Genomic DNA, 14,078 nt, shown 5'->3' on the forward strand with positions numbered 1-14,078 from the left:
CCTGTTGACTTTTTTCCAAAAACTATTTTGATTCAACTAAAAAATCAATTTTTGAAAAAACGTTCATGAACTAATATTTCCTTGGTTATTAATTTGTTTTGGTATAAGCAATAAGGGGTTAATTTACCAAACTATGTATTATAAATACTGTTAATAGTATTAAATATTTTTTAGCAATATACTATGACCAGTAACGTGAAACTTCAATGCAAAGTTTTACAATTATTGACTCAACTAGTACAACTTCGGGTGAATTACTGCCTTTTGGATTCCGAACAAGTATTCATAGGGTTTGTTTTGAAACAGTTCGAGTATATTGAGGAAGGTCAAGTGCAGTAAGTATATACAATAAAAGGCTTTTCGACGTAAATACTTTGATGTATAAACCTTGGAAGCTAGAAAAACTACCCTTAATCAAAAATATATTGAATTCTCTAAATAATTCCGTTGGAGTTTGCAAGCACAGCTTTGAGCAATCGAAATTTTACTTTTTCCATGACATTTTGGTTTGTATAGAAAAATTGTAATTTTAAGAATTATGAGGAATTGTATGCCATATAAGATTATGAAACTAAATTTCTCAAAAAGATATTTTCAACCCTTAATTTTCAAAAATTGATAAAAATTTGTTATTTATGTGTTAAATATAGTAAAAATAATAAAAACTGATTGATATTATAGAAAATTATAGTGGAAATGTTTCTGAAAAAGTTGGTGTTTTCAAATTTTGAAAATCCAAAATGGCGACCGCCAAGAATGAATTTTTTAATTTATCTTTTTGGCTATTATATAGTATAGCAGTCCGCTTGTTGTTTGATCTTCGATTAAATATCGAAAAAATAAATGTTTAAAAAATTTTCTGTTTTCATGTTTTAAAAATTCAAAATGGTTGATATCTTTTTTTTATTTTTGCTCGTACAAAAAACTTATAATTTTAAAAATAGTAGAAAATTGTAAGATCTACGACGATATGAAACTAAATTTCCAAAAGAAATTATTTTCAACCCTTACTCCATGTTTATTCTCAATTTAGGAAAGTACAAGAACTGATACCCAAAATATTCCAATTCTTGGTGCAGCTATCCTATAGTAAACAACACTCCAAATCGATCATTGGAGTACCGAAAATTATTCAGTTGTGTGACGGATTAATGGCTAGCGGTCAACCCGCTGCTACGCACTGTATTCCGGCATTGGAACCCATCGTAGAAGATATATTTTTAACAAGGAATAAATCAAATACAGCTGATTTCAAAGAACTGGAAACTACTAGAGAAGTAAGTTTTATGTCATTTCGTCATTTTTTGTGGGGTTGTTAGTAAGATAATAAGTTGGGGAAGAAATATAGAAAATACAAATATAAGGAACCACATCGAATTTTCATATATACTGTTATCTGCTGAATTTTGTTAACCATTGCTAAAATCTGATCATTCTGGTACATGCTGTAGCAATTGCGTTTATTGGAGAAGGTTTTTTACCTGTAAAAGTGACGAAAAAAATCCATTGGGTTCCAAGACACAAGGAGAAATCAAAGAAGACCCAAACAAGGTTATTTGTAATGTATCTGATGCAAACCAGAATTTGTTACGTCTATCTTGTTTCTTCAAGTTTTTCTGTCACGCTATCAATAAGAAATACGTACTGACATGATAAAGGGCAAACTTTCAAACGTAGGATTCCAGAGTGTCTGCAATTGGATCTCAGTTAACCCCAAAACATTAAAGAGCAGTTTAATAGAGATCATTTGCACTGAAAACACCACCAGTGGTGTGGAGTAACATCAATATGGTAAGCTGGGATCGTGGAAAGATATTACAGTTACAATATTAAAGTTGATAACCTCTTTTCCTCCCTTTATAGGGAAAATTTTCTTTTCTTATTGTTAAAATCGTTGAGAGTGAAAAAGAGATGGAAATTTAAGCATGGTATGGCCAGCTAATAGCTTAGAAAACTCAATCCAATTGAGCCTCCTTGAAGTAAAACTGATAGTCACAGTTAAATCTCTTAGAATCACTGAAATAAGGGAAGTTTTTAACCAAAATAAAAACATCTACTTTGTTTCTTAAAGATTTTTTGTTGTGCTATCAAGAAGAAATACATAATGATATGATAACGAGCCAATTTTTAATCATTGGAGGCCCGAGTGTCTGCAATTAGAACTCCGTTAACCACAAAACATTGAAGAGCAGTTTGTTAGAGTTACTTTGGACTGAAAAGACCACCAATGGTGTGGAATAAAATTATTGTTAAAATCGTTGAAAATTGAATAGAGATGGAAATCCAAGCATGGTATTGCCAGTTAATAGTTAAGAAAACTCAATCCAATACTCTTTGGAATGTAACTGGTCAATAACGAATTTTGTTCATTTCTTAGACTTATTGAAATATGGAATGCTCTTAACCCAGTGAAAGAATAAAATAGGCCCTTTCAGTTCTTTTTGCTTTGTTTCATACACCTTTTGTACATTTTTCATTAAATCTCTGTATTTCGTACATTTTTTATTATTAAGAATGGGGAGGTCTAATTATCTGAGTAATATCTTAGAGGATGAATTAAAAAAGTTAAACTTAACCTAACTATGGATTTTTTTTATTGTTAAGTGAATAAATTTTTGAAAATCTAAAATTTTATATTTTTTAGGTAGTTCTTAGTATGTTGCTAAGACTTTGCGATAATAAACAAGTACTAGATTTGATTACTTTAATATTAGAAGACAGTAAATATTGTACTCACAATATTGAGAAATGGTACGATTGGTCTAAAAGGGTATTCAACGTAGTACTACCGATGTTTAAACAGAATAAATTGAAACTCCACGACTCCAACTCGTTAATTTCTATGAGAAGATTTATTTTGGCAATGAATCCAGAAGTTTTTAAGCCTTTCGATGAAATCATAGTCATGTTCTTCCAAGAACCACCTGCATTGGTGAGCATTTTTATCATAATATCAGTCAAAATGACAATTTTCACGATGATAAAGTATTTTCTATCCTTGTGGGTGAAGGTGTTTATTAATTGGAACTACAATTTAGTATCTCAATTCTTTTCTATCTATTAAATGTTTCTTTTTTTCTCTATCTTAACTTCCTTATTTCATATTTTTCTTGGTCTTCCATTTTGTTCATCATCTATTTTAGTATCTATAGGTTTTTACCTATAAATACTACCTGAACAAAGGACTCCTACAGAACGAGGTTTGTTCTGTAGTTTCTAACCTACTTTCAAATCTCCTCATTGATAATATTCTTCATTAAACACTTTAAGTTTAGTAGAAACCTTGTGCTCCATTAAATTGTTTGTTAATTTAATTTTCGTATTATTTTCAACTTCTAAACAACATCGGTAACAGATATTTGGAGTTCGAAGTCCCATTGGGGTCCCAAACAATTTGTTCTAAAAGTTTATAACCTACTTTCACATCTCATAATTGATGTTATTCTTTATTAATCGCTATAAGTTTAGTATAAACCATATAAATTACATTTCTTTGTTCACTTAATTTTCTTATTATTTCCAACTTCTAAAAAACATCATTGACAGATAGTTGGGGCCCCAAACAAGCCCTTCAGTATGAGGTTTGTTCTAATAGTTTCGAACCTACTTTCACATCTCGTCATTGATGCTACTCTTCTTTTAACGATATAAGTTTAATATAAACCTTCTAAATTAAATGTTTGTACTCCATTAAATTATTTTTTCACTTAATTTTCTTATTATTTCCAACTTCTAAACAACATCATCAGTGACAGATAGTCGAAATTCCAGGTCTCATTGGGGCCCTAAGTCCCTTCAGTACGAGGTTTGTTCTAAAAGTTTATAACCTACTTTCACATCTCATCATTGATATTTTTCTTCATTTAACGCTGTAGGTTTAGTATTAACCTCGTAATGTACATAACTATGTTTCAACGGAAAAATCAATGCATCAGAAACATGTGGTATATATATATATTTTTTTTAGAACTCACCAGTGTTCCATAATTGGATTTCCAAGATCGTTATCCTGCTGCTACTCGTAATTTCTTTGAAAGAAGATACTCTTTTATCAAAAATCGATAAGTTGAAATCAGAATTTTCCCCGGCTATAATTTTTGATAACGTCAAAACTAAAGCGGATCCTCTGAATGTTTACAACAATGCCGAAACGTTTCAAAACATACCTGCTGAATTGGTGTTCATTAAATTTATACTCAGAATACTAAATGTGTGTTCCAAAATTTGTGTTCTACATATAAACGTTAAAAATAATGAATTTAACGTAGAAATTTTGTTCGGGTTTTTGATCCACTGCTCCTATATGTTTCAATCTGGTAAGTAAATTTAAAACATGAATGATTCTTCTTCTTTGAACCAATTGAATATTCAATATAATCTAGTGACTTTTTATTTTTTAGGTAACCATCCAAATATAACGAAAACTGTAACCACAACTTTAAACGCAAACATTCCCTTTGACGAAAACGACGTTATGGAAATCAGTTGCATCAATGAAAATTTTTCAAAATTGGCAGTTTCTTATCCAGTTTTGAGCACCCATTGGTGTAATTTTCTAATTTTTTTGAGTCATGATAATATAACTTTCTGGCAAAGTTTTTCCAAAAATTGCAAACATGAATATATTGGAAGGTGAGAAGGAAACAATTTTTTATGTTAAAATAGATAAAATTGACGTTTATTCTAGAGAAAAGAATCCTGTTTTGAATTTGGAGGTAATGAAAATTGGTAGCGTTATGTCTTTCTGTGATTTCCTGGTGAGTGTAGATATTGTGTTATGCTTTTCTCATTTATATAAACTATATTTGCTTACTTACTTAATTTATTTATACACTACACTATTCACAAATATTAGTACACTAATTTATTTAAACACACCGATTAATTACTGACTTACTCGCTCATAAACAGCGCCTATTTATACGCCACGGATTTCTCTATAATTCGGGCTCTAGAATAACGTAAATAAACAAAAAAAAAAACCTTTCTAGAAATTGTAACAGTACCTTTCATGTCGCAGGACGAGTTTGTAACAATATTGAAACGTCCCTCGTACAATTAATTAACTTATCGTTATTATTATGTTATAACGTGTGTTGAAAATAAAAATTTTTGAATATTACGACATTTTTTATACATGGAGTGTCACTAATATGTAATGCTAAATCAATAACATGGACTTGAAGCTTAATCATTAATGACAAAGTTACTAAGTCAATTTTTTGTAAATTAACTTTCTGATGTACTAAAAAATGAAATTATTCAATGATTAAATGTGAAGTACCCTCCGTAGAGTTAATTATAATAGATAAAATGTAATTAATATGATAAAAATTAATATAATGTGGATTATAAAAGTCGATTATAACTAATGGTTTTTTGGACATTAATGTATCCTTAAATTTACCAAATAACAACCCAGTAGAAACCAAAGATCAATTTTGGTCTATATGATGGTAGAAAAAGGAATAACGAAGGACGTGGGGGTGGAATAAACAGTGATCACTACCTACTTGTACCAGATAATAACCCAACTATTATAGACAAAATAAAACTAAACCTACTATGAATTAAAGCACCAAGCAATAGCAAAAAATAGCAATAGAGGAAATGGTAAACAACGAATTAGAAAATATTGTGAAATGTCTTCATAGACAATGAAATAGAAGAAGTGTGGTAGCTCTATAAAACCACCATGATAGTCTCTGCAAGAGACGTCTATAGGACAATCAGACAAAACGGTAATAAGAAACCGACACACACTGATTAGATTGAAACTCGTTAAAATAAAAAAGAGGAAACGACAAATTAACCTAGGACAAAAAGCACAAAGAAGTTACGAACAGTACAAAGAACACAATAAAAAAGTTGGTATTGCATCCCAAACAGAGAAAATAAGAGGAATTTAGGAACGAATTAGAATTAGATAGTAGAACAAACCGGAAAATCTTTTATAGGGTATTAAAAGGTCTTAGGGGCGAAAAAAAGGTAAAAAATATATAAGAACCAAAAAGAGAAGTACTTACATGAGAGAATGTTCTAAAGGACTGTTAAATTCAGAAAATAAAAATAAAATAAATTTCCAAAGAAACTAAAATGAAAGTGTACAAAACATATGTTATACTGACGAGGGTTAAGATGATAGAAACCCTTTTGAAACCAAATAGAACAAAAAAAAGTCCTGTGGAATGTTATTCAATCTTTATCGTGGCATATATTCTGGAAAGTAGTTGTTTTGTTGTTATACAGTTTCTAGTGTGCATCGACTTCTTTACTACGGATGCTTTTATTTAAATTTTTCTTTTTATACTTTAGGAAAATTACTTCTTAAAACTGATCCATCAGAAATTGTCCTTTCAAGATAACTATCTACTGTCTAATCAAATCTAACATGATGTTTTCTTGGTGTGTGACAATAATTAAAATCATGGGTAAAATTGATACATTTTCTAAGTGAAATTATAGATTTTCCATTTTAATTAAACTTACACTTTTCCTTGACGGCTTTATAAATAATTCCATGAAGAAAATTGACCTATAAATGCATTTTTTAGGGTGAAAATATGATGGATACTGAAAACATTACATGGTTTTTAAACAAAAATTCATTATCTATAATAGAGTTGTATAACGAGCCTCCAGTATCAGAATTTATTACGCTTGTACATAGATCACCAGATTTAAGCAAAAAGTTTATTGAAAACGTATCAGAAGCTGTTAAAAAATCCCGATCGGTGAGTATTAGTTTCAGATCCAATGAGGTGGTAGCGCATTTTAAATGGAAAGTTTTATAAAGCAAAAAAATTAACGTGCGAGAACACAACGATAGACAAAACATGTAGGCATAATCCAATTTGATAAACATTCATTCACTTATTTTTATTTAATTGATAGTCTCGATGTCTAAATCTATGTTTTTCTAGCCTACTCAACAAATAATCAACTAGATTTCAACTGTAACTTGAAGTTTCTATTTATATTGATCATACTGTTTAGTAACATTACAATAGCACTCACAATTATACTGTCTGGTCCTTCGAGCCAGATATAGACTGTAGATTAAATCTTCTGCCTCAAAAATGCGTAGCCTCTTTCCAAAGCAAGCTTTTTTTCGCATTTCCCTAGGTGTTAGGAGTACTCCTTTATGAAACCCGAGCCTTTTATTGAAATGTGCAAGACATTTGTAAAGTAGATTCTTGCTGGCAGAATCTGCAGCTCTCGTCTTCTGTCATGGTGGTTATTAATGTGACAAACAGCCTTTTTGGCAAGGCTGTCTGCTTCCTAATTGTCTGGTATGCTATATAGTTTTCACTGCCATAATAGCTTAGAAGTGCACTCAATAGCTTTGAGGAGCTTTAAGGCCACTTGGCTATAGGCTTTCTAATCAGAAAATATGTTTATTGCTAGCAAAAATAGTGATATTTTTCAGTGGTATGGTCCCAATTTAGCTCCTTGCGCTAACGTAGAACCATCTGAATACTAGATAGATGTATTTAGAACCTTGGAAGATTTTTATTGACCCATGATTGGTGGTTATTAATTACCACTTGCAATGGTATGTTATCAACTTATGACAGGCTCGAAGAACCAGAAAGTGTTATAGTGATGGTAATAATACGAATATCTCGGACGGTCCTAGAAATTCATACTTATTTGTTTTGTATTAATTTTTTAGTCAGTTTTTAAGGTAAAAGCCTTGAAATGTGTGGAAAACTGTCATCAATCTCAAATCGGAGCAGTTTTAAAACTAATAGTACCTCATATGCTGAAGTGTCATCAAACAGCAGTATCCAGAATATCTACGAATATCGCAAATAGGAAAATTGAATTTTTATTCACCTTATCAATTGAAGAAGTTAATACTCAATTATCAAGAGACGATTTGACTAGTATACAATCAGTTTTAGTGTCTTATAATTTAGTAAAAAGGTCAGTCACTCTCCTCGATAAACTTATTATCCATTTGAATTTTTTTTTGCAGAAATGAAACTCTAGTTAGTCTTTTAAACAAATTATCTGTCCAATACTATAATTTAACTCCAATAGAATTCGAACAACGACGAATCGTGGATCCAGATTACATCAAGAAATTGAATATCGATAGAAATTGGTATTTGAACCAAATCAAAAGTAAATTCATAGAATGTAGTATCGGTAAAGAAATCGCAGAACTTTTATTGGAATTGGAGTATAAAGAAATTGTTGGTTTTATGACTAGCAACGAATTTAACAAACAGTATTTGAAAGACTGCCTAAACCTAGGTTTGGTTAATACTAAAAAATTTCAACTAGATAGATGTGATTTACTTGGAGCCAGTGTTGACTGTATATTGAAAGAAGTGTCCGGTATAATATCTAGAGTACCACAACCACATCAGGTGACATATCAATTACTTAAACATATTTTTTTATTTAAATAATTTGTGAAAATCCTTCACTTTTATGTATACTGACATCAATATTGACTTCAATTATATTTATGTTAAAAGCAAGCTTTAGAGGGTGAACGCTTTTACACTCGAGTAGTTCGAGTGGTGCCTACCATGTGGAAGAGCTTGTAGATATTTATCTTGAATTTCTACAGATTGTTGGATTCTGGAACGACGTACTTTGGTAACTGTTTCACTTTTTCAAAACATAGAGACGTTCTGGACATCTGCAGGTGAACTTTATGTTCATTACCACATCTTTCTGTTGAGTAAATCTTGGAAATACTTCTCTACGTAGGATTATATTGGCTACTTTGGTAGTATTGGTAAAACAGAGTCAGGTCAGCCACTTTTCTTCTATGCTATAAGCTGTCCAAGATTCTAATCAATTTTTGTATTGATTCGTGCATTTTCAGAGTATGCTTTGGTACCGAGCTCCTAATGTGCGAATAATACTCCAAAGTTGAATGAATCAGGGTCTTGTAGAAGATTGCGAGCTGTTGTTGAGTATACAGTTTTTTGAGATCAAAGTTTTTGTGAAGCCATTTCGACCGAATGACTATACCAGGACATGTCAATGTCAATACCCACAGGCGAATTAGCGATTATTGTGGTATTTTATGTCCCAGTGGCCTAGTTTTTTGCCAATCAGATGTCTTCTAATCAATTCCAAAATGTTTTTGAGATGGTAGTGATCTATCGGATTGAGTTTACTTGTACGAAGCTAGTTTTGTCGTCTAGATCATTAATGTAGAGGAAAAAGAGAATAGGTGACAAAGATGCATCCTTGGGAAACGCCAAAGTCGATTTCAAACCCTTCTGAAGTGTATTCATCGATGGCAAACTGGGTGGATAGGTCTTCGAGGAAGTCGTCTGATTTTAATCTATTTAGAAGGTTGACTTCGATTTCCCGGAATTTTCCTTATTGCTCAATAGTTTTAATCCATATGTATAGTGATAGGTACAATCCTCAATTTTTAAATAGGAAATAAAAAATATTCTTTATATACATGGTATAATTTTCAAGTTTATTACAAATACTTACATATTAATCTTCAGTTCTTCAATTCTTGAAGAACTTTGTCTTTTGGCTTTGGTTTTCCAATTTTTAACTTCTTCGTTGTTGCTTTCTTTCATCTGTGCCCTTAAGATGTCCAAGTCAGTGTATTTGTTCAGTTTTTATAACGTTTAATCTATTTTTTCTCTGTAAAATGGAGGCATATCCTCCTAACTGTAAGTAGTAGTAAAATTTTTCAGCTGTATAAATAACAATATGTCTAATTATTGTTATAGTTTATAAATTGTATTAATTTCAGGTCTCTTTTAACGATTTTTACATTTCCCATATGTGTTTCATAAAAACATCGTAGAAACAAAAATTGAAAAAAAAAATCTTCAAAATGGGATAATTCTTACATTTTTTTATAATTAGAAAACGCTATGGTATTATATAGCCTTTTGTACATATATAGGTTTTTTAATAGCTTTATTTTTCAAAATTTTCAACTTCCAATTTAAATACGAATATGAGCAACAATGGAATTATCTTTAAATAAAAAAGAATTGTTTATAAATTTATAATTTTAGGTTTATTCTCCTATTGGACGACTTCCATCAACTTCCGAATCATCATACACAGAGAAGATGACTGAAAATTTCGACTGTCACGAATTTTCCCATTTAATATACAGTATAGCATTATCAATGCCGTTATTAACAAAAAATTCTCCCCAATTATCTGAAAATTCATTAGCAAACTTAAAAAAATTCAGCGTGGTGTGCTTAGAATACACTAAGTATCTAGAATCACCTAACTCAGATTTCAGAGCCCATCTAACGGACATATTTCTAACTAGTTGTGATAATATTCTCCGTAGTATAGGTAGCTGTAATTTTTTCACTTTAGATTCCAATTCTTCTTGGTTGTGTTCTTCCATTAATAGTCTGTACGGTCTTGTGAATACATTACTGCGAAATGATAAACCTCTGTTGACAATTCCAAAGTATAATTTGAGAGAAAATAGCGATTCATCGCCATCTATCCAAGCTACCTATCAGTTGTATACGTTAACATGCTGGTTCTTCGAACTCAAATTATCGAATACGACGAAGATTCCAGATTTTTTGTTTAAAAGGATACTCAGTTTGACGGTATGTTTGGCTAGGTATCCCCTTGTTAATTCGTATGTGATGATACCACAACGAGCTTGGAAAACGGGATGGCTGCCTGAGAAAATGGACGGGACATTCGGTACAGTGGTGGCGGCTCTTCCGATAGAAATGTTGCAGTATATCGAGGTACTCGAAGAATATATTTTTAGGTAAGCAATTTCTTGTAAAAGGAAATGAACGTTGTTCGAGGCTCTTGTACTTGAACCAAGGCTCGTACTAACTGAAATTAGCCTTTTTGTATTTTGTATGACTACCAACTGCCAGAATTGAAAGTAAATGAATGTTAACAACAAAAATCCTCAACCTACTTGACATTTTGTTGGTTAGAAGTCAAAAATAACTAAATTTCTTGGTAGGTCAAAATTTCGTTTATAACGATCATTGTTTGTTATTTTTCAAGCCTCTTGTACTTGAATCAAGACTCAGATTAACTTAAGTCTTTTGTATGGCTGCCAACCCTCAGAATTGAAAGTAAATAAAAGTCAGCAACAAAAATCACGAACCTACTTGACATTTTATTGCATATAAGTCAAAAATAACTAAATTTCTTGATGAAATTGCTTGAAGTTTCTTGTAAGGTCTAAATTTCATTTATAATGATCGTTGTTTGGCGTTTTAAAGCCTCTTGTACTTGAATCAAGGCTCAGTTTAACTGAAATTAGTCTTTTGTATGGCTGTCAACCCTCAGAATTGAAAGTAAATAAAAGTCAGCAACAAAAATCACGAACCCACTTGTCAGTTTTTTGGTTAGAAGTCAAAAATAACTAAAATTCTTAATGAAATTGCTTGAAGTTTCTTGCAAGGTCCAAATTTCGTTTATAAAATCCGCTTGAAATAATGCAATACAACGTGTAAGAAATTGCATGCAAGTCTCTGTAAACAGTAAAAGTAAACAAATACCTAACCTCAAATTTTATCTAATATTTTGTACCTAGTTTAACAAGGAAAATAATGAAGCTAAGTTTTACGAAAGTCAGCTGATTTGATAAGCCAAAAGTAACGAAATTGCAACTTGCACACAATAAAAATGACACACAATCGATAATGTCAAGATCTTGCATGAAACAATCAGATGAATTTCATCTGCACACGCTTTTGATCAAGAAATATTGCGTCTTGCATTGCATTGCACGTTGTATTGCATCATGTTACCTTAATGAACGTTGTTTGGTTAGGTTATGCTCTTTAACTTGAATCAAGGCTCACACTAGCTTAAATTAGCCATTTTGACTTTTGTATAGCTACCAGCGTTTAAAATTGAAAGTAAAGAAAAGTCAGCAACAAAAATCACGAACCTACTTGACATTTTTTCGCTTAGAAGTCAAAAATAACTAAATTTCTCGATGAAATTGCTTGAATTTTCTTGCAAGGTCCAAATTTCGTTTATAATGATCGTTACTTGACATTATTCGAGGCTCACACTATATTAAATTAGCCTTTTTGACTTTTGTATGGCTACCAGCCCTTAAAATTGAAAGTTAATAAATGTCAGCAACAGAAATCATGAACTTACTTGTCAGTTTATTGGTTAGAAATCAAAAATTACTAAATTTCTTAATGAAATTACTCGAAGTTTCTTGCAAGGTCCAAATTTCATTTATAATGATCGTTGTTTGGCATTTTTCAAGCCTTTTGTACTTGAATCAAGGTTCAGTTTAACTGAGATTAGTCTTTTGTATGGCTGCCAACCCTCAGAATTGAAAGTAAATAAAACTCAGCAAAAAAATTAGGAACCTACTTGACATTTTATTGCATAGAAGTCAAAAATAACTAAATTTATTAACAAAATTGCTTCTTGCAAGGTCCAAATTTCGTTTATAATGATCGTTGTTTGGCTTTATTCAAGGCTTACACTAACTTAAATTAGCCTTTTTGACGTTTGTATGGCTACCAACCCTCAGAACTAAAGGTAAATGAATGACGACAGCGCCAAACCAATAAAGTTGTAAATTTAAGATTTGGCATGAATCAAATAGCTGAACTTTGTATACAATTTTATTTGTATCCACTTGAACTTTATAATAATTTTAAGAGCCTCTGACGTAATTACATCACATATTGATGTTTGTAAATCTTAATTCATCCACACTGTATATACTTAATCTATTTAAAAAAAATTAAATCGTTCAATATCAATCACTTCTTTCAGGATAAATTTAATGGGGTGGACAACAAGACAACAATTTGAAGAAACCTGGATGTGTTTACTTAGTGTCCTTTGTGCGCCAACTAATGAATTAGAACCGTTAGAATTGAATGATTCGTTACATGCCTCTTCTTTAGCCGTTAAATCAATAACGGCGTTGTTATTACAAACTTTAACATTACCAACTGTTGGGGATTCGAATATATCGAAAATTATCCACATTTCAAGAAATTCTGATATAGATGGAAGTGATATAGGGTGAGTAACTTTCAAAATATAAATTTTTTTCCTGTAAAAACTACTTTGTCTTTTTTCATGTAGTAATGCTTTTTATTTTTATTATAAGATTGGCAACTAAGTACTTTCGCTTTTCACGTAATGTCTTGGGCTGGTTAAGAAGCTTGATATTTGGGTACCTCACGAATTGAAAAAAATTCATTTAACACATTTGCGAAATGAAACCGACCCTTTCTTGAAAAGAATCATCACTGATGATGAAAAATGGGCCCTGTACAGTAACTTATTTCGAAAACGATCATGGAGCAAACACGATTAACCACATCGAAAGCTGAAAAACAAGAAAAAAGCTCATGCTGTCACTTTAGTGGGATTACAGAGGCGTTGTGTTTTTTGAGCTGCTTCCAAGGAACCAAACGATCATTTCTGATGTTTACTGACAACAATTAATAAAACCGGATTAAGCAATCAAAGAAAAACGAACAGAATTGTCAAATCAGAAAGGTTTAGTGTTCCACTATGATAATGCAAGGCTTCACACATCTCCCATACAGCCCTGATCTAGCTCTATCTGATTACCATTTATTTGAATGGTCAAAGATGATGGCAAAAATGGCAAATATAAAATGATTCAAAAACTATTCTTTGTGTTTTATTTTATACTAGAAAACCGAAATTTTTTTTCAATTCAAACTGTTTTTAATAGTCTAATATTTCTTTTTGTACAAGAAGTGAATTAGAGCTTTGTTTTTTATTTTTTAATTTTTCATTGGATTTTTGGCTTATCTACAAACTACCCCTAAGTTTTACATTTGCGAAAGAATTGCATTTTTGGAGTTGCTTCAGATATCGCCGAGAGAAGGTTTACAGACTCTTTCAATTCACAAATATTATTTATATTTTTTTCAAAATTTCCAAAAATTCATGCAAAGATTCAAAAAATTTCCAATAATTTTAAACCTGAGTTTGTTTTTTCAAATATTTCTGTAAACATTGCAAAATTTTAAAAAAATTTCTCTGTAGATTGTAAATTAAAGATATGATTCCAATTAAAAAATCAAACTTATCTTCCAAATATTACCAGTAGTTTCTGA

The 14,078-nt window shown here is 31.0% G+C and overlaps 1 protein-coding gene across 1 annotated transcript in view; it reads left to right on the top strand.

The window, feature by feature from the left end:
* LOC130893351 (huntingtin) overlaps positions 1-14,078 on the top strand; it is a 36,562-nt gene that overhangs the window by 13,313 nt on the left and 9,171 nt on the right. The window contains 11 exon segments of the mRNA XM_057799367.1: positions 175-335; positions 1,034-1,277; positions 2,645-2,932; positions 3,968-4,316; positions 4,401-4,632; positions 4,688-4,757; positions 6,555-6,734; positions 7,676-7,929; positions 7,982-8,378; positions 10,017-10,750; positions 12,751-13,005. Of these exon segments, the coding sequence (XP_057655350.1) occupies positions 175-335; positions 1,034-1,277; positions 2,645-2,932; positions 3,968-4,316; positions 4,401-4,632; positions 4,688-4,757; positions 6,555-6,734; positions 7,676-7,929; positions 7,982-8,378; positions 10,017-10,750; positions 12,751-13,005 (3,164 nt within the window).

This window comes from Diorhabda carinulata, chromosome 4, assembly GCF_026250575.1.
Source record: "Diorhabda carinulata isolate Delta chromosome 4, icDioCari1.1, whole genome shotgun sequence".
NCBI classification, from domain to species: domain Eukaryota; kingdom Metazoa; phylum Arthropoda; class Insecta; order Coleoptera; family Chrysomelidae; genus Diorhabda; species Diorhabda carinulata.